This window comes from Cricetulus griseus, chromosome 2 (assembly GCF_003668045.3).
Source record: "Cricetulus griseus strain 17A/GY chromosome 2, alternate assembly CriGri-PICRH-1.0, whole genome shotgun sequence".
NCBI classification, from domain to species: Eukaryota; Metazoa; Chordata; class Mammalia; order Rodentia; family Cricetidae; genus Cricetulus; species Cricetulus griseus.
In genome coordinates this window covers 26,122,122-26,142,539 of record NC_048595.1, presented here as the reverse complement: position 1 = coordinate 26,142,539, position 20,418 = coordinate 26,122,122, and the positions used below count along the sequence as shown (strand labels likewise).

At 35.2% G+C, this 20,418-nt stretch overlaps 1 protein-coding gene across 6 annotated transcripts in view; it reads right to left on the bottom strand.

Annotated features, from left to right (window-relative positions):
• Window positions 1–20,418, bottom strand: part of Zmym4 (zinc finger MYM-type containing 4) — a 120,084-nt gene that overhangs the window by 45,940 nt on the left and 53,726 nt on the right. For 5 of the 6 annotated variants that reach the window (XM_027399308.2, XM_035439606.1, XM_027399310.2 and 2 more), the window contains 10 exons: window positions 14,126–14,210; window positions 13,614–13,869; window positions 8,765–8,939; window positions 8,442–8,654; window positions 4,843–4,993; window positions 4,279–4,394; window positions 3,641–3,916; window positions 3,013–3,163; window positions 1,960–2,132; window positions 420–570 (listed from right to left, as the gene is read on the bottom strand). In XM_027399308.2, coding sequence (XP_027255109.1) covers window positions 420–570; window positions 1,960–2,132; window positions 3,013–3,163; window positions 3,641–3,916; window positions 4,279–4,394; window positions 4,843–4,993; window positions 8,442–8,654; window positions 8,765–8,939; window positions 13,614–13,869; window positions 14,126–14,210 — 1,747 coding nt within the window. The remainder of the gene's footprint in view (window positions 1–419; window positions 571–1,959; window positions 2,133–3,012; window positions 3,164–3,640; window positions 3,917–4,278; window positions 4,395–4,842; window positions 4,994–8,441; window positions 8,655–8,764; window positions 8,940–13,613; window positions 13,870–14,125; window positions 14,211–20,418) is intronic. The other variant, XM_035439607.1, reaches the window with a different exon arrangement.

The following is a 20,418-nucleotide window of genomic DNA, read 5'->3' as shown; positions in this document are numbered from 1 at the left end:
GAAAACAGAGTACGGCTGAGTCAGGATTCTGAGAAAAAGCTACAACAAAAATTCATTTCCCTGATTTTTAAGTATCCTATAAAAGGATTTAATTTCAATGTTGAAGGTATTTGTGCAATTTTGTTGTTGTTGTTTGTGTTGCTGTTATTGTTTTGAGATAGGACCTCTCTATGTAGCCCTGGCTGTCATGGAACTTGGTATGTGGAATAGGCTGGCCTTGAACTCACACAGACCTATATTCCTCTGCCTCCTGAGTGCTAGGATTGAAAGCCATCATGACCAGCTTGTTACTGGTATTTAAACACAGTAAGAGTTGTATTTCATAAAATTACTGACAATTTATATATTCTAATCTGTGCAAAAAAGTAGTTAGCTCCTTGCGATGATAAAAATTCATTTTATTCCTCATTACATTTTACCTGAGTTGTTTTGTAAAGGTGGGTCACATACAGTTTGCTGATGACAGAACATCAAGATACAAAGCAGGTTACAAAAGTGTTTTATTTCCCCTCGCCATTTCAATGACTCACTGAGTTTACCCTGTCTCTTGCAACCATCACATTTGGCCATCTGAAACAAATTGAAGACAGTAAAGAAAAACAATTATCAAAGGCTCAGCTGTTAGCAACACTTAGCTGCTCTTCCAGAAGACCCAGGTTAAATTCCCAGCCCTCATATGGCGGCTCATAACCATCTACAGTTCCAGGGAATCTGATGCCCTCTTCAGGACTCTGCAGGCACCAAGGCACACACATGGTGCACAAACATACATGCAGGCAAACATTCATGAAATAAAAATAAATAGGAACAACAATAAGAAAAAAAAAACAAAACAAAACATTCCTGTAGTTGAACAAAATAAAACCAGGAGAACAAGAAAGGAAATTTTAGAACCTACAGATTTTTTTTTAATTTGAAAAGTTAACACATTATTTGTTCATGTGTGTATTGTTAATCTGACAAAGTAACACATTTGTTTTTATTTACAGAAGTTAAATTATAAAGTCAAAGTTGACTACCCTAAAATGGTAAATATTTCCACAATAATGGTTTAAAAAGTGTGTGTGTGTGTGTGTGTGTGTGTGTGTGTGTGTGTCCACTTTATCCACTGAACCATTACATCAATGACATCATTTTAAAAATCACTTTTTAAAAAATAAGCCAATTCATATTATTATTAGAGACTACCAAATAAATAACAATTTAAAAACAAAGTTTTATTTTTACAAGTTGGCTCAGTGGGTAAAGTCACTTACTGCCATGCCTGATAACCTGAGTTCAATCTCTAGGATCCACATGGTGGAAAGAAAATGAACTCCCACAGGTTCTCATCTGACCCCCTTCCCTACATGTGTACAATATGCATACCGACATGTACTCATGTACACAAAATAAATAAATGTAAGAAAAATAAAAATGAATTAAAACAAGAATTTTTGTTGTTGTTATATAACAAACGCACCACTTTTTTTTTTTTTTTTTTTTTTTCGACACAGGGTTTTTCTCTGTGTAGCTTTGGAGCCTATCCTGGCACTCGCTCTGGAGACCAGGCTGGCCTTGAACTCACAGAGATCCGCCTGCCTCTGCTTCCCGAGTGCTGGGATTAAAGGCATGCGCCACCAACGCCCAGCAAAACAAGAATTTTTTTAAAAAATCATTTTAAATAAGACTTTGGTTCTTCACAATTCAGAAGAAAAATCCATTTATTTAAATGATAAATGAGTAAATTTAATTAAAAAAGTATTTTAATACCATAAGTCAGCTGGATCTGCTACAGAAAGTTAAAAACAAAAAGAGTAAGATTGAAGCCCCCCACATGTTCTAATAATTGCAAGGAAACAAAATACTTAATATTACATACATTTTAATAACCAACTTATTATTCTTTGGACATGAAATTAAGAAAAGTTAATGATAACTATCCCCAAACCCAGGCATGTGAGTGGTATTTTTTTTTACCTGATAAAACAAAACTGTATACTTAGACATGCATTCTTCACAACAGAAGTCTTCCACCTTTCCACCCAAATTATTCTGTATCAATTTGGGAGATGTCTGTAAACAATAACTGCACATTTTACAGTGACTTCCCCAGCGTTTCCCCAAGTCATGTTTATAAAGCAATTTGCAACCTAAGAAACCAGGAAAAATAAAATTAACAATGTGATGCATAATAATTACTTACATTCTAAAGTTAGAAAAGCATTATGTTTTCACACTTGGACCTAACCAACTGGCAGGGCTGGAAATCAATTATAGGTTCAAAACTAACTGTGAGTATGTTGACTGAAATATATGTCATGTATAGTAACTTTCATTTCATAAAGCTTTTGTTTTATTTGAAATGTGAAAATATACTAGGCTTATAATTTAAGCTGCTAATGCAAAATGTAATTATTTTGTGTTATACATCAAGAAGGATAACACAGTCATTTTAGAGTCAATCAAAACATTTTTCCACATACATATCATCTAAATAAAGAAAATAATTTAACATCATTTTGATATCACTATTCAGACCATTTATATTCAGGAACACAATCTGAGGATGCCATAACTTAAAGACTTCTGCCAGGTGGCAGTGGCTCAGGCCTTTAATCCCAGCATTGGGGAGACGGAGATAGGCGGATCTCTGAGTTCAAGGTCAGCCTGGTCTACAGAGCAAGTTCTAGGACAGCAAAAGCTACACTAAGAAACCCTGTCTCAAAAAACAAACAAAAACAAACAATAAAATAAAATAAGTCAACTTCCAGCTTGAAATGAGTATATGGCCTAAATAACTTTGAGTTCTCCATCAAGCTAATAAGGTCAAATATATTCTGTGTCACCATGAGGCTCTTTCACTTCATCTACACAAAATTAAGAACTAGACAAAAAGAGCAAATTATCTGTCAATAAATAAAAAGGCGTTGTATGTACAAAGGATAAAATAAATTGACATAGCAATCCTTAAACAACTACTTTAGAAACCACCACCATGCTCAAAAGTAAGGTTCCCTTTTGTCTTTTTACCTTCACTACAAAATGACTTGTCAGCACCTGAGAATCGCACAGTCTCCTTTATAATTTTCTCAATTTTACAATATTCACACATTGCCATTACATTATTGATTTTCTTATATTCGTCAGAACAATTCTTGCCACAGAACTGAAACATTTTACCCTGTAAAAAACATTGAGTAGTAATTAGACATTTTGTTTATGTTATGGAAACTTCATCCATTTTATTTCAAAAATATAAGATATGCAGTTGGTCATGTGGCACCTGTCTGTAATCCCAGTACTTAGTAGGCATAGACAGACAAATCTCTGTAAGTTTATAACCAGCCTGTCTACATACTGAGTTCCAGGCTAGTCAGAGCTACACAGTAAGCCCATCTCAAAGAAAAAGAAAAACAAAACAAAACAAAACAAAAAACAGTGCAATTTTGAGACAAAAAATTAAAAATATATTTACAGACAGAACCATTATACTCAAACTCTTATTATCATGAATCTGTACTTTGGTGTTTTATTTCCTTTGTATTTTGTAAAAAAGAGTTTCTCAGTGAGTAGCTACACTTGATTTTAAACTCAAAATCCTCCCACCTTAGCTTCCTATGTGCACACGCATCCACAGCAGCTATGAGGCCACACCTACCTTGTAGTCAAGAAGCTCTGGTTTTGTAGCAAAAAGACGATTACAGTGTTGACACCTAAGCTTCACCACACTTCGGGCAAACCCAACATGCTGGGACTGGGCTGCCAGCCGCTGGAGACCAGCTGCAGCAGAGCTGCTGATGGAGGTGGGGGATACAGCAGGGGTATTCCCTCCACCTGCAGACACTGCTGAACCTGTGGGGATGCTCACAATTACTTGGCCCTGAGACAAGGGCACTACTGAAGAATTCATTCCAGTTGGTTTGTTGAATAAATTCTGAAAAAGTAAACAATAACAATGGTTCTATTTAACTACTTCTTCAAAAAGTAGGAATTATGCCCCTATGTATGCCAAGCAAGGTTTTAGTAATGCAACAAGCTAGGTTCCTTGGCTTTGAACACCTCAAAAGTGAATGGGGCAAGTCTCACGTAGAAAAACAATCCAATAATCTTCAAAACTACTATTCTCACAAGAGTGTCATTTAATTTTATGGAGGACAGTTATGTGACTTTACAGGCTGAACTAATAATCTAAGCTAAAATATTGTAATAGAAACAGACAATCCTGGTAGAGTATGTTTGTATTACTACAGTAGGCGATGCACTGACTGAAGAAGAGGAAGATTCCCGAAGTCCTACCTGGAAAGCTACCACACAACTGTAGCTGCAGAAGTTGCGTATACTTCCATCTGACATGGCTAGATGATACTGAGGGATTGCTGAGGTTTTACAACTGTTACACTGAACTTGTACACCTTAGCAAATGAAAGTAAAAGCTAATGAGTCACACATGAACCTATGAGGAATTCAGTATTATAGACAAAACTTCAATTTTCAGGTTAAGCTATAGGAACTGAAGCTAACCTCCATCATGCCACATCTTTCAAAAACTAAATGAACATTTATAAAGTTTTAAGTTTTTAAATAGTCATAATCTACCCTGGAATTATAAGATGAATGGATCTTGAAATATATTGGATGTGGATAAAGAAGATACATTAAAGAGGGTATCTGTAATCCATTCAGTAAGGGGGATGAATAAATAGGTAAGCAAGTAAATAAGGTAACAGGTAATATTTTACAATAAAATGTGAACTATTTGCCCTAAAAATCAACTAAATTTAGACAAAAATTTGGGTCAGCAAAAAAGTCGTAACTAATTTTCCAACTATTACATTTTATAGTTTATGAAAGCAGTATTACCTGCAGAAGTAACCATTTTAACTCTGTAAGCAGATAAGCAATTAACAGAACAGAAAAGTTCTGTCTTCCCCAAGCTATTGGTATTCTCAATCATTTCTGCTGAGGATCTCAATGATTTGCAAAGCGCACATGGTGTTATTTTGGCTGATTTCTAGTAACAGAATAAAACAACATTCATTTTTACTAAATTCATAAAGCATAATTCTTTGAAATGTTTAAACTTAACTCTGATGATATATTACTACTTTTTATGTGTGGTGCTAGGAATCAATCCCGGGACCCTGCATGGTGCATTTTCCCCCTTACTCATGAAGTATTTTAAATCAGTACCTTTCAAATGATCATCATTACAATCCTCAGTAATAAGTTCCACAAAGGGAACCTATATGTTATTCTAAAATTCTGAGTTTGTGTATTACATACATATGCATACAAAAGTAAAAAGTGTTTCGCAGAGCAACACACATCATGGAAACATACATTATACTTTCATATCTCTACTGTATTTCATTAGAAAAGTATTAGTCATAACCTAGCAATTAATTTAAAGTCTGATAATTGATGATCAGCATTATTTTTTAAAAGGTGTTTTATGTATTAATACAATGCCTCTTTTATATTATATTAGCTGAAAAGTGTAAAATACTTCCTACAAAAGGTACTATTTAAAGCAATGATGTTTTCCCGTAAGGAAATCAATACACTTACTAGAAGACTCAGTATCAATCCTCTCCATCAAATAACAATGCATAATGTAAGCAGCAAGATGGGAGCAGATCTTGTAATCAGTGAGGCTGACAGAGTACTCAACAGAAAATAATAGTCAATACTATTACCCCATAACACACTTAAGAGAACACTGTTCAAGCAATAACTAAGAGACTTTAACATCTCGTTCCCTTACACCTGATTGGGAATATCTTGTAATTCCCAATCCAAACTGCAAACACAAACAATTTAAAAGACTTGAGTGAAAATTCATCTTTGTGAAACTTTTGCTGACACACCTGGTTCTACCAACTATGCTGTGTTGTACACAGTACATCATAATACTTCCAATACACCATCTTTATCTACTCACTTATTTATATGTCAGAAACATGTCTTCCACAAAAGAGGGATTGGATTCAATGTTTGTTTGACTAAATTAAAGAGGAAAGGCAAGTGGCAGCAATAACCATCTACAACATGCCAGGCTCAGTATTAGTGTTTTTGCTCTTACTTTTAAATAATCCTGAACACAGTCTAATTTTCACAGCCATTAACAGGTAAAACAAACAAAAAACCCACAACAACATAGAATCCATGATTCCTAAGTCTAACTGTTTTCTGGGTGTAAAACTGTACATGAACATACTGGATTGGTCTTAACTATTATATTAAAATATGACTAGGTGTTTTTGTTGTTGTTAGAAAGATGTTTGTGTTTTTACATTGAAGATAGTCTCACTTTGCTGTTCTAAATGGCTTGAAACTCACTATGTAAACCAAACTGGCCTCAAACTCAGTCTATCGTCTGTCCTCTAACTACCAAGGACTGAGGACTAAAAGAATGAATGCATCACCATGCTTGCCCTCGTATTTTTTGGAAGAGGAGGTAGTAAGGAATATTAAATTCTTGTCCCTAACCTGGCATGTTTCAATAGCTGAAAAGTAAGTAATTCCAAAATTAAAATTTAAAACTCATTCTAAAAGTAAGACATTTTATTCTATTTCTTCTTTTACAAAGTATGACTCAACTTTTAGTGCCTGATACACAATCAGGAAAAGAACAGCCTTCTGAAAACATTTAATTTTTTTCATTTGTGAGAAAAACATGAATATATTATATAATAAAGCTCAACAATTATAAATTGATTTAACGTGAAATTGCCTATAATTTTAAAAATAACTCAAAGCGAGTACCAGGCCACCCAGTGGTACACAGTGAAAGCATTAACTCCAAAACAAAGCAAAAATACACTTCCCCCCAAAACCTAACTACACTATTCATTAACTTTGGTGGACTGCATAGAAATGAAGGCACAGGCTGGGCAGTGGCAATGCACACACTGAATGCCAGCACTTGGGAGGCAGAGGCAGGCAGCTCTCTATAAATTCGAGGCCAGTCTGGTCTACAGAGTGAATTTCAGGACAGGCTCCAAAACTACAAAGAAGCCCTGTCTCGAAAAAACAAACAAATAAACCAACCAACCAAAAACAGGAAGCCACTGTAAAATACAAAATACAAAATACATAAAGTATTTTCCATCCCTTTACAACAGTGGTTCTTAACCTTCCTAATGCCATGACCCTTTAATATAGTTCCTAATGTCATGGTGACTCCCAACCATAAAATTTTCATTGCTACTTAACTGTAATTTTACTACCGATATGAATCATAATGCAAATACTTGTGTTTTCCAATGGTCTTAGGCCAACAGTGAGTCATAAGACCCTCCACCCCCACCCCAACAGGTCATGAACCACAAATCAAGAACCACCGCTTTAGTGTTACAATTATGAAACTAATATTTGACCAAAATTTACTGGCAAAATATGAAACAAAAACCAAAACAGCATAAAAGATCCTTATCATAGAACTGATCCAGTTTATTGCCTACAAATTGCTAACTCACAAATAAATAACCCTCATTTGTTTTATTTCATGAAGAAAATTCTCTCAGCACTCAGGAGGCAGAGGCAGGTGGATCTGTGAGTTTGAGGCCAGCCTGGTCTACAGAGTGAGTTCTAGGACAGCCAGGGCTACACAGAGAAACCCTGTATTGTAATGGGGGAAAAAAAAAAAAAAAAAGTTAAAAACCTCTTTGCTTTACTATGATTTTTCTTTTCTGGTTAACAACTGTAATTATATGGTTCCCTATTTGCAAGAAAATATACATTGAGATCGCACACACAAACATGTGCAATCTGGACCTTTTTGTTAAAAAACAAATGTATTAACAGACTAGAAGGCTATACACTTAAAAGATTAAGACTGGTTATCCTTAGGAGTTACATTGCTGCCTTTTGTTTGAGTTATTTAAAATTACTATTCAAAAATATAGATCACATCTGAATTAAAAGACACGCCTTAGCTAGGCATAGTAAATGCAGATGACTCCTGCACTTGGCAGGGTGAGGTAAAAGGACTACAAGTAATATGCACTGAGCCATATAACAAATTCCAAAGAGACATGGCTGCATAGTGAGAACCTGTCTCAACAAAACAGAGTCATACACTATTCATTTCTTTTCAGTTGTTCAAACAGGGTTTCTCTGAGTAAAAGCTATCCTGGAACTCCCCTGTAGACCAGGCTGGCCTCAAACTCACAAAGATCTGCCTGCCTCTGCCTTCTGAGTGCTGGGACTAAAGGCATGAGCCATGAATGACCAGCTGAAAGATGCATTTCTTAATGCATTTAGAGAAATTGGAACTACAGAACACTATTTCAGAATATTTAAAATATATTCATTTGGCAAATACCATTTAGTTGTAAAAACTTAACCAAATTTTAAGTCTCATTATTTTAAACAACTATTTCAAAAATAATTTCTTCCCAAAGGTTTCACCTCCCCTGAAATGAAAAGAGATGATAAAATTCAGTATGGTCAAATACCTGCTTGTATGAGGTGACACACATTGAACTACAAAACTTCTTAGACTGCCCCTCAATCTGAAGCACATGGCACTGTCCAGAGCCACTGTAACAGTAACCACCACAGTTCTCACAACAGTTCATAGTGAGGTTGTTAGCAGAGCGAAACTTAGAGAAGCAGGCATCACTGCAAAGTTTATGGACCACGTTCTGGTAATTAACTTCATGTCGAATCTAAAAATTATAAAGTGACACCAAAACAACAAAAACAAAGAATAAAAACATTGACCTTTAGACATAAGCAATACACTTATTCCCCCAAGAAGAGTACAAAGGTAACTTACAACAGCGTTCTTCTGACACATGCTGCATTTGGTTGAAATGCTATTTGTATTTATGGTAACAATGGGTTTTTTTTTCAGTTCATATGTTGACAAGCAAGACTGACTGCAAAAATCCTTACTGGTGGTACTATTTTCAAACTGCGCACTGATCACATCCTTTGGATTTAAAATGTCTCTAAAATGATAACAAAGATAAAATGTAAGTCACAGGATATTACATTTACTCCCTTTTGTTTATTAAAGCAACCAAATAAAACCAGGGAAAGGACATTGCAACTTTTGTTTGTTTGTTTGGTTTGGTTTTTTGAGAGGGTTTCTCTGTGTAGCTTTGGAGCCTATCCTGGCACTCGCTCTGGAGACCAGGCTGACCTCGAACTCACAGAGATCCGCCTACCTCTGCCTCCCGAATGCTGGGATTAAAGGCTTGTGCCACCAACGACTGACAACAACTTTGTTTTTATTAAACTATTTTAATTTTATATGTATGCGGTTTTGCCTACATGTATGCCTGTGCACCATGTGGGTTTCTGCTGTGTTCAGGAACCAGAAAAGGGAGTTAAATCCCTGGAACTGGAATTATACATGGATGTAAGCCACCATGTGGGTGCTGGGAATCAAAGCTGTATCCTCTGAAAGAGCAGTCAATGCTCTTAATCACTGAGTTGTCTATCTAGTCCCCAGGTACATTGCAATTTACATCTGTATGTTTATGTTTGTAAATTTGTGGTATGTATGTGCAGTCTGTATGTATGTGTATTTTACATATTCTTTTAAAGATTTACTATTATTTTATGTATAGAAACATGTGCCTCTGTGTATGTATATACACCATGTGTGTGCCTGGTACCTAAGGAGGCCAAAAGGCAGCACTGCCTCCCCTGGAACGGGAATTACAAACAGTTATGTGGGTCCTGAGAACTACAGCAGGATCCTCTGCAAGATCAGCAAGTGCTCACTACTGATAAGTCACCATTCCAGCCCCTCAAACAATTATTTCTGAACATGTAGGGGAAAAAAACCTGTCTACAGATAGATCAGTGACAATCACCAAAGGACAGAGAAATATGATAAATGCAGATGAAATTAACATGCATGAAAAAGAATGTAAAGAAATACATATCCAAACACTGTGGTTGGGAAGACAATTCAGTCAGGAAAAGGCTCACCCTGAAAGCCAAAGAACCTAAGTTCAATGCCCAGAATCTAAATAAAAACCCAGGTGTGATAACGAGTACTTGTAGTGCCAATGCTAGAATAGTCCAGACATGAAGATTCCTGGGAGACAGGAGGATCCCTAGGGCAAATGCCAGCCAGCTGAGAGTAGTTGGTGAGCTCCACACCAACAGGTCAATGACATACTTTTTTTTTTTAATTTATTGAACTTTATTTTATATGTTTTGGTGTAAAGATATCAGATTCTCTGGAACTGGAGTTACAGAGAGTTGTAAGTTGTCATGTAGGTTCTGGGAATTGAAAGCATGCCCTCTGGAAGAGCAGCCAGTGCTCTTAACCTCTGAGCTATCTCCCCATCTCCATGACATTCTGTCTTAAAGAAGGCATATACTATTCCTGAGGATGACACTCAAAGTTATCTTCTATCCTTCTATTCATGGGCATATATGTAAACATACACACACACATACACAGACACCTGTACACATGTGTACATACATGACCTCCCCTATCTGCATACACACAAAAATATATACATGGACAGGAAACACATTTCTGTGAATTTTACATGGTAATTTTAAAAATAAGTGATAAAACCTTAAAGAAGTACCTATAGTTATAATGAAAGAGTCATTGACACCTTAGGAATGGCTGGTCTCTAAAATGATTAACAATTTGTAAATTGTTGTTACATCAATCAAATTATTTCATAATAAAAAAACAGCAAACAAGAAAGGAAAAAATAAAAGGTAAAATAATCACAGTTTTCACCCTAACTTAGTTGTAGAATAATTTGAAAGTGCCTATACTAGAATACAAAAGTTTAGGCAGAATACATCTAAGTATTCACTTTTAAAACCACATGTTATAACCAAAGCAGAAAAAATAAAGCACCCTATTTCGGGTAAATTAATTTTGCCAGTAATAGTATGTGAAAGTCAATTCAATAATTAGTTTAATAAGTTATAGCTATAATTATAATAGCTATTCTCTAAACTTTAAGGTCACTATATAATTCATTCAATAATATTAGTTATCTACTAGATAGACTATATAGTAGTAAGTCCAACAAAGTAGACAACTCTATGTTATTTCTATTTAACACTGACAGATAATAAAGTGTATTTACTACACATAGTACAAGGCTTTAAAGTATATCTTTATGGCCAAATGGCTAAAGTTACTTAATATATATTACCTCAGTTGTCATTTTGTGACAATAATAATTTATATGAACTCAGAACTTGGGGGGGGGGGGCTAGTTTTGTTTTGTTTTCCAGACAGTTTCATTATGTTGCACTGGCTGTCCTGGAACTCTCTCTGTAGACCAGGCTTACCTCAAACCCAGAGACCCACCTGCCTCTGCTTCCCAAGTGCGGTGATAAAAGGAGTGTAGTACCACCCCTGGTTATTTAACTCAAAACTTCAAAAAATACTAGCTATGGTCACTATGTTTTACAATTGATTGCTTGAATTTATTCCTTGTATTATAAATCACCAAAACACCAATATCATTATTAAGTGAATTTTAACTTTGAACAAAACTAGATGAAATATGGGCTGGAGAGATAGCTCAGAGGTTAAGAGCACTGATTGCTCTTCCAGAGGTCCTGAGTTCAATATCCAACAACCACATGGTCGCTTACAACCATCTGTAATGAGATCTGGTTCCCTCTTCTGTCCTACAGGCATACATACAGGCAGAAAATTTTATACATAATAAATTTAAAAAAAAGAATAGATCTTTATTCCAAAAAAAAAATCTAGATGAAATTTCCTAACCTACCAAATCAAGGTACATGGCTCTAGATCACTTTCAGCCACATACATTCACCAGATAAAACTATAATACCATTGAAGAACTACTCCAAAATGAATGTTCCCTTTTCTTAAATGAATAGTACCACAAATGTTCCAATTTTCACATAGTTTTTTTAGATTTTGGAATATATGCACAGATATTACTGATTAAGCATCCATGATCTGAAAATCTTGGAATGTTCAAAATCATAAAATTTCTGAGTATGCTTTATTACTCAAAAATTTTTGAATGCTGGGTTTTTCTGTTCCTGATTCTCAAACTTGATAACCTTTAAGACCCCCACCCCCCCCAAAAAAAAAGCTGTGGTGTTTGTTATTTTAAGGAATGGCAATATTACAAAAAAAAAAATTTAACTTCTCAGTTATCCCTGACATGTGAACAAAAAATAGATATGCACAGAGGCTGGGGAAATATCACTGTGGTTAACAGCACTTGGTTGCTCTTCCAGAGAACCTGGGTTCAATGCCCAGTATCCACGTGGCAGTTCACAATGATCTGTATCTCCAGTTACACATTCTCCTCTGACTTCTGAGGGCACCAAGAACACATGTTGTACACAGATATACATGCAAGTTAAAAAAAAAAAAAAACATGATAATAAAATAAAACTAATTTTTAAAAACTTAAAAGTGGGGTTGGAGAGATGACTCAGAATTTGGGAGCACTGACTGTTTTCCCAGAGGTTCCTTTCCGAGAAACCACATGGTGGCTCACAATCATCTGTAATGAGGTCTGGCCTGGAGGCATACATACAGACAGAACACTGTATAAATAATAAATAAATCTTTAAAAGAATAAAACTTTGGGCTGGAGAGATGGCTCAGAGGTTAAGAGCACTGGTTGCTCTTCCGTATGTCCTGAGTTCAATTCCCAGCAACCACATGGTGGGCTCACAACCATCTCCAATGAAAACTGGTGCCCTAATCTGGCCTGTAGGAATACATGCAAGCAGAATACTGTACACATAATAAATAAATCTTCGAAAAACAAAAAAAAAGAATAAAAACTTAAAAGAGATTTGCACCTACATAAATTCAAATTTCTGTTAAGTCTCTGTCTAATTCAAAAGACAAGAGGAGTAATCAGGGGTAAAACAGTGAAAGTTAAATAATTAACCGCAGTTTAAATTGAGAGGCCAAGAGGTTTCAAAACACCAAAATAGTATTATTCCTTTTTCCTTTTTTTCTTTTTTGGTTTTTTGAGACATAACCTCTCTACGTAGCCCTAGCTGTCCTTTAACACACAGAGATCTGTCTTCCTCTACTGAAGGTGTCATCACACCAAGCTTCTTTTTTTTTTTCTGAGTTACTCTATTAAATATTTACTATCACCTTATAAGATCTATAAGGATAATCTTAGTATTACTCAAAAACATCAAGATGATTTTAATTAAGTCAAGGTTAATATTTGTTATTTAACTTTACAATAGAACTTCTAATGGTTCAGATTCTGGAATGTGTGTGAGTGTGTCACTTAAGGTTAGACCAAATTTAAATATATTTCAACAATAACAGATAGGAAACATAACTTTAAATATTTGTTGCACCTAGGGTCTATTGTCAACAACTGCAAAATAAAACGCTATGGTGCTAGAATAGTAAGATGTAAGGAATCTCACTTAACTAATGAAAAGGAAAGGGTTAATTTCAAAACAATTTGTTAAGTTGGAAGAGAACTGAGCACTTCCCACTCAGAATACTGAAAGCAGCAACAACATGGTGGCACTAAATTACATGGTATTTCTTTACAAAAGCTCCCACAGCAAAGTAGAAACTAAAACATAACAAATAAGTTAAGAAACAAACACGGAAAGAAATAAAGAAACAGAAAAGGTAATTTAGAACTCTGCTATACTTTGAGCAACTTGAACAAGTCTTCTTGGTAAGAAGAGGTGGCAGGCGGGCAGGTGGGACTGTGTATCCAGTGAGGCACAGTGTGGAGCAGAAAAGCTGTGTAGACCCTTTCCTCTGATATGCAGTCTGCCCCTTCTGGAGGATTTTTTTACAACCAGAACAGGAAACTCGAACAGCTGCAGCTGGAACTGAAGGAAGCATTTTATTCATGCCAGGTGATGCCAGAGAAGGCTGAAAGCCAGTAGTCAACTGTGGAGCTTTAAAATAAAAAAAATTAAAAAATTTAAAGAATGAAGAGAACACTGAAAGGAAAACTTACTTTTTATTTTGCATTTCATGAATTGGTACTTTTCTAGAGCTAGTTTGGAACCTAGTATTAACTATGGAATATACAATGTAAAGGATTCTAAATGAACAGAGAGAACAGCCTAGTTTATTAACATTAGCAGAAATGCCCACTCATTCATGTTGGCCAGAATAAATACAATTCATTTATTCAGGACTGATTCTTACCAAGAGGACTGCCACTGACTGAAAACACAGCACTAATTTTCAGTTCCCCCTCTTGAGTTTTTTGCTGTTGGCCATGATTATACTCCTTTAAAAAAGAAAAACCATGAGTAAATACAGAGAAAAGAATAAATTCCTCAAGAAATCAAGACAGTTTACTATTGCTGTACAGAAGTGGAAAATGTTTACAACATTAATAGGAAATAATGAAATACAAACAGTAAACAAACTATAATTAACAAGGGCAAATATGTTTGTATACCCGGAGTGAGAAAAAAACCAAAAAGAATGTTAGCTACCCAAATAGTCAGATGCACTACTAGTTCCTAAATTATTTCTGAAATTCTTAATATTACAGTATTGTAAACATCTGCTTATTATAAAAGTAATACATAATCACAATAGAACATTTATTTAGAAATAAAGAAAAAAACTTTGGCTCTCATTTCCATCACCTCAAAGGTCTGCTGTGACTCTGTGGTATATTTCTTTCCAGTCTTTTCCCTTCTCTAGTCAAAGAAAAGTTTTGTTTCTTTAGAATTATAATTTATTCTAAATTTTTCTAATGAATTTGTGTCCTGCTTATTTGAATTATTATATATTCTTGCATAGCTATCCAGAATAATTTCTAATGATTAAATACCATTATTTATAAGACTTAAGTCCAAGAACCAGCAGTCTAGGTTGTCTGAGAATTCTAAAAGAACACTTAAAACACTGTATTATTTAAATGACTTAAAAGTTTTTGCCTAAATATATGTATGTGCACTACATGGATACCTGGTGCCCATGGAGCTTACAAGAGTCCAGTGGGACTAGAGTTACATATGGTTGTTAGCTCCACTATGTAGGTGCTAGGAAATAAACCCAAATCCTCTGGAGGAGCAGCCCATGCTCTTAACCTAAAAGCCAAACTCTCCACCCTTAAATAAGTTTTAAATACAAGTAAACATTTTAAGTCATACATAGCCACCACACCAGAATTCCAGTATATAATTTACAGGGTTATTCTTTGCCCATACAATTATACTGCTCACCTGTAACAGCATTAAGTAACAGTTGTTTTATAATTTTAAGATATTTATCACAGACATACTTCCTTTTTGGTGGTGGGTTTAACAACACACTAAACAAACCTAAGCAATATTGGAATTTATTATATATGCGTAATGACGTATCAGATAAAACAGCTGAAATTGACTTGAAATATGTACACCTGACTTGGGCAGAAAACAAAGAGTACCCAAATTATGACAGTATTTGAACACAGCATTTTTCTTGTGGGGTTTGTTTTGTTTTTGAGGCAGGGTTTCACTGTACAGCTCTGAATGACCAGAAACTTGCTAAATAGACCAGATGAGGCCCGAACCTGCTGCTTCTGCCTCCTAAGTATTGGGATTATAGGGTAGTGCTACCATAAATGACTAATACAGAATATTTCTTAAAAAAATGAAAATTTATGCAAAACCCCATGGCTAACAGTACAACTTCTTAAAAGGCAGGATCAGTATTACTCATTTTCTCTACTTTTTGCCTCGGGCTCTAACACAAAGATGCATGGCACTGACATCTAATGGCAACAGTGTTGGTCTACTTAATTATTCAGCACAGTGGATTATACAATGATGAATATCATTTTGTTGTTGTTGTTGTTGTTGTCGTCGTCGTCGTCGTCCCCCCAACAGGGTTTCTCTGTGTAACAACAGCCCTAGCTATTCCAAAAATTGCTTTGTAGTTCAGACTGACCTCAAACTCACAGAAATCCAAATACCTCTGCCTCCTATGTGCTTCGATTAAAGGCAACCAAACCCTGCTGATGAATATCTCTAATCAAGTAGAATTACTAGGTTACAAGATACATTTTAAAGAGTTTTAAAACATTATGAGATTGGTTTTGTTCAAACAAAACTGTGATTTTGGGGTTGGGTTTTGTTTGGTTTGTTTGTTTTTCAAGGCATTTCCCAGTGTAAATCAGGATGTCCTCAAACTCAAAAGATCCACTTGCCTCTGCCTCCCTATTGCTGGAATTAAAGGTATACACCACCACACCTGGCTTTCAGCAAAGCTATTCTTACTCCAATAATTCATAGGGGAGAAAATAAAAGCCAATTAAAAGGTTTTTTCCTATTTGTTTTATTTGCACCTATTTTTTTAAATGATTTATTTATTATGTATACAACATTCTGCCTGCATGTCAGAAGAGGGCACCAGATCTCATTACAGATGGTTGTGAGCCACCATGTGGTTACTAGGAATTGAACTCAGGACCTCTGGAAGAGCAGTCAGTGCTCTTAACCTCTGAGCCAGCTCTCCAGCCCCTATTTGCACCTATTTTTAATGTTCACTTACAAGTGCATTATGATATTACAATATTATCCTCAGTAGTATTTATCAACATTTCTTTTGAGTTAAATTTTTTATGTACTCAAGTTTTCATTAATGCCAAAAATTTGACAATCTCTACCTTTATGATTTCTTCTATCTCTCATAAAGTTTTACTTCCATAACAAAATAATAAGGAAGTGTTTTCAGTGTTTATAATACAGTCCTTTAATCCAGAGATCAGCAAACTTTATCCACAAAGGGCCAGATAGTACATATTTTCGACTTTACAAGCCATATGGCCTGATCTCTCTGTCATAAATACCCAACTCTTGCCCTGGTAGAGCAAAAGCACCCAGAGACAACATGTAAATAAATGAACATGGCAAAGTTCTATAAAACTTTATTTCTTAAGAGCAGTAGCTGAACAACAGACTTAATATGGTGGATTTGATTTGACAATTTGGCAGTGCTGGCTTAGGTCCATTTGGGACTGGGAACTTTTCTTTGATGAATAGAACATTTTTTCTTCATAACAGGATCAATACACCAAATCCTGAAAAACTATTATGGGCTATGCTGTTATCATTATCAGCCTGTATCATACTATTCTGATGGGATGTACGATGTTTAACTGTTTACATAGTTTTCCACTCAACCTCTCCAAAAAGTTTTGAAAGTATGCATTTATAATGTGTGTATGTGTACACTTCTCAAAACATCAGAACCTAATCACCACTATGTGTCTTACTTAGGAATAATAGACACCATTAACACTTCTTGCATTTTTTTTTTAAAAACTGATCTCACCACTCATTTAAGTCATCTTTTACCTTACAACTACTTTTATTTTTGTTACTAAGAATTGTGGATTTCAACTGGGAAACCAATCCATATAACTATTACTATCTTTTTATTATTATTTTACCTTCAACTCCACGAAACTATCACAATTCTCCGATAACGTTATTACTTTAGTTCCCATTTCTATTATGTTCTCTTCTAATTCTATTTATAAATAATATACTAACATGTTTTGAGCCAAAATTCCAATAGTTAAGTAAAAATGATAAGATCAATAATCGGTATTATTTTAGTAATTATGCAAGTTTCCCATAATTTTGTTTACTAATTCAGAGTTTGATCTAGCAATTATTTCCTTGCAACAATGAACAGAATATACATAAGAAATGTATCATGAATTATGTGATGTATCATTTGGCATACAATAAAGATACTGATGCTCAAAGTTACACTGTTAGTGAAATATACTTTGCGGGGGGGGGGGGGGGGACGGGGACGACGACACACGACACGACAACGACGACAGGGTTTCTCTGTGTAGCCTTAGCGGTCCTGGAATTTGCTCTGTACACCAGGCTGGCCTCAATCTCACAGAGATCCTCCTGCCTATGCTTCGCAAGTACTAAGATTAAAGGTGTTAGCCACTGCCACTTTTCTTTTTAAGACAGGATCTCACTGTATACCCCAGGATGGACTGGAATTTTTTATTTAATTCAGGGGCTGCCCTTGAACTCACAGAGATCTGCCTGTCTCCAAGTATTAGGATTAAAAAGCATGCACTACCACACCTGGCAGATATTAATTTTCTTTAAATACTGACTTATTTTGACATGCCTATGCATATATTTCTAATACAAAATTTTTATTCCAGAAATAATTAGTACCCATTGGTTCACATCAATGGTTCTCCAGTCTACTTTTCTTATTCTGTGGTGGCAATTCCTAAATTAATGAAACTTATTTAAGCCAATGATATGTATTATTCATGGTAGAGGGAGCAGGAGAAATAGAGGAGAGAGATAAAACTGTATGTATTCTATATAAAATGCCTACAATACCTTCAAGGCAGAATGCTTGGTCTGTCTGTATTCCCTACAACAACTAACCATTCTTTATGAGAAATAAATACCTGATGATCCCAAAGCTTTCAAAAACAAAACAAAATAAAAACTAAAAAACAGAGGTCAAAATAAAACCTGCTTTATCTTTCCCTTGCTGAACACAAAGGAAGTCCTCATCAATACCACAGGACAAATGACGTTGAAAAAAACATCTTCACTGGCCAAATAAATGATATAACTCAAACAAAGCTCCAACATTTCCACAACTGCATTATACTTTCAAAGAGTCTATGAACCATTACTGTGATATTAGGTATTGCTTTCCCATGTTCATCTATCTCAACTAAAGACTACAAATTAGTTCTCTCATTACTGTAAGCAGAATAGAAAATAATGAAGATGTCAACATTAGTAACATCTTAGTTTCAGATTCTATGGAAAAGATGGAAGAATGAGGTCTTTGGCTCTCCTTGAGAGTTTCTCTTTACAACCCTACCTAGAACATACCCCCTGCTTTTTTTTTTTTCTTAAATCAGTTAGTTACAAAATAATAATCTAACAAGAATAAGACTTATATTATCAACTTAATTCTTTCCTGAACATTTGGCCTTGAATAACTAACCTATGAAATTTAGCTTCCTAGTGTAGACACAGGATAACATATTCTCTACTTAGAACACACACACACAGTTGTTAGGAGGATAAAACAATATGCTACATAACTACTATTTTTTTTAACTACAGAAAATACTATAGTAAAATGTAATGGGGTTAGAATGAATAAATGAAACTGAAAAGCTAAATGATTTTATACTAGCTAAAAGAAGCAAGATGACTAACAAGTAACTAAAAGCAATGGGTTAGCATTGAGATACATATACAGACATTTCAGCACACTAGTGGTCTAGATGAAGAACAACTTGAACAGTAAAAAGCACATTGAAAGCAAAACTACAAAGTTAAGCACAGAGAGAAATCACTAGTAAATGATGATCAAAGAAAAGGGTGACCACAGGGACGAATTCTGTCAGTACTTTATGGGTACTGTTTGTGGGACCAAATGAATAATTCTTTGTAATTCCACTTCTAATCTATGGAGAACCCATAAAATTAATAAAGTGTTATACAGTACTGAAAAAGCAAAAAAAAAATAAATAAATAAGATTTCCAGTGATGGGGAGGAAAAGTATAGGGCAGTAAGGAGGGAGTAGAATGTAGGTGGAAAGGGGAAGAGGAGAATGAAAAGGAAAGAACCAGCACCTAAAGTTATAATTTGGACTCCTCTCCTGCAGATTTCTGGAACTACCAGAGGTTTGACTGAAAACAGAAACAACTGCTCAGAAAAATCTACTTCTAGCCACTCATGTGCTAGGATTGCCCTACTGTGGGGACAGGACAAAGACCACTCTGTGACCCTGTTTCTACCAGGACCTATCCACAGGACTGTAAACTCTCAAAAGACCAAACAAATTAAGTAGTAAGCCCCTGAAGCAGTTCTTCCCCATAGTCATTATAAAACTCAATATTCAGCATTTATACAACGTTTTGTAACTTTGTGTAAGTATATAAAACACAGGCATTGCTATCCATTCCATCCTATTAGTACTCTCTAGGCACTAGAAGCTCTGCTTTAAAAACAATACTAATAATTTTCCTGATGCCTTCTATCCCCAACTATTTATCCTGAGGAAAGCTCCATGAGTCATATACAAGAGAAAAAGAAGTCTTTAGTGCTCTGCCAGCATAATGATTTCTTAGTAATTTCCTACGTCTACACGGGGATATGAGGCTTAAGAGAGCTTCCTTGTACAAAGACATGGATATTATTTTCACAAGAATACATGGCAATCAGTACATTTACACCTAATCCAAGTACCCAAGATTTCCATTTCTCTTGTTTCTACAAACTACTTTTAACCTGCCATCTATTAAAATATTTTCAGATTCCTTCTACTATCCAAATTGAGCCAACTGCACTCATAGCCATGTAGATCTACCACCATCCTATCATCTACCTTTCCCTTAGTATTGCTGAATTCTTGTCAGAGTTCTCAACTACCTCTATGTGCAATTGTGGGCCTATTCCTTTAAGAGGTCAAACCCCACAGC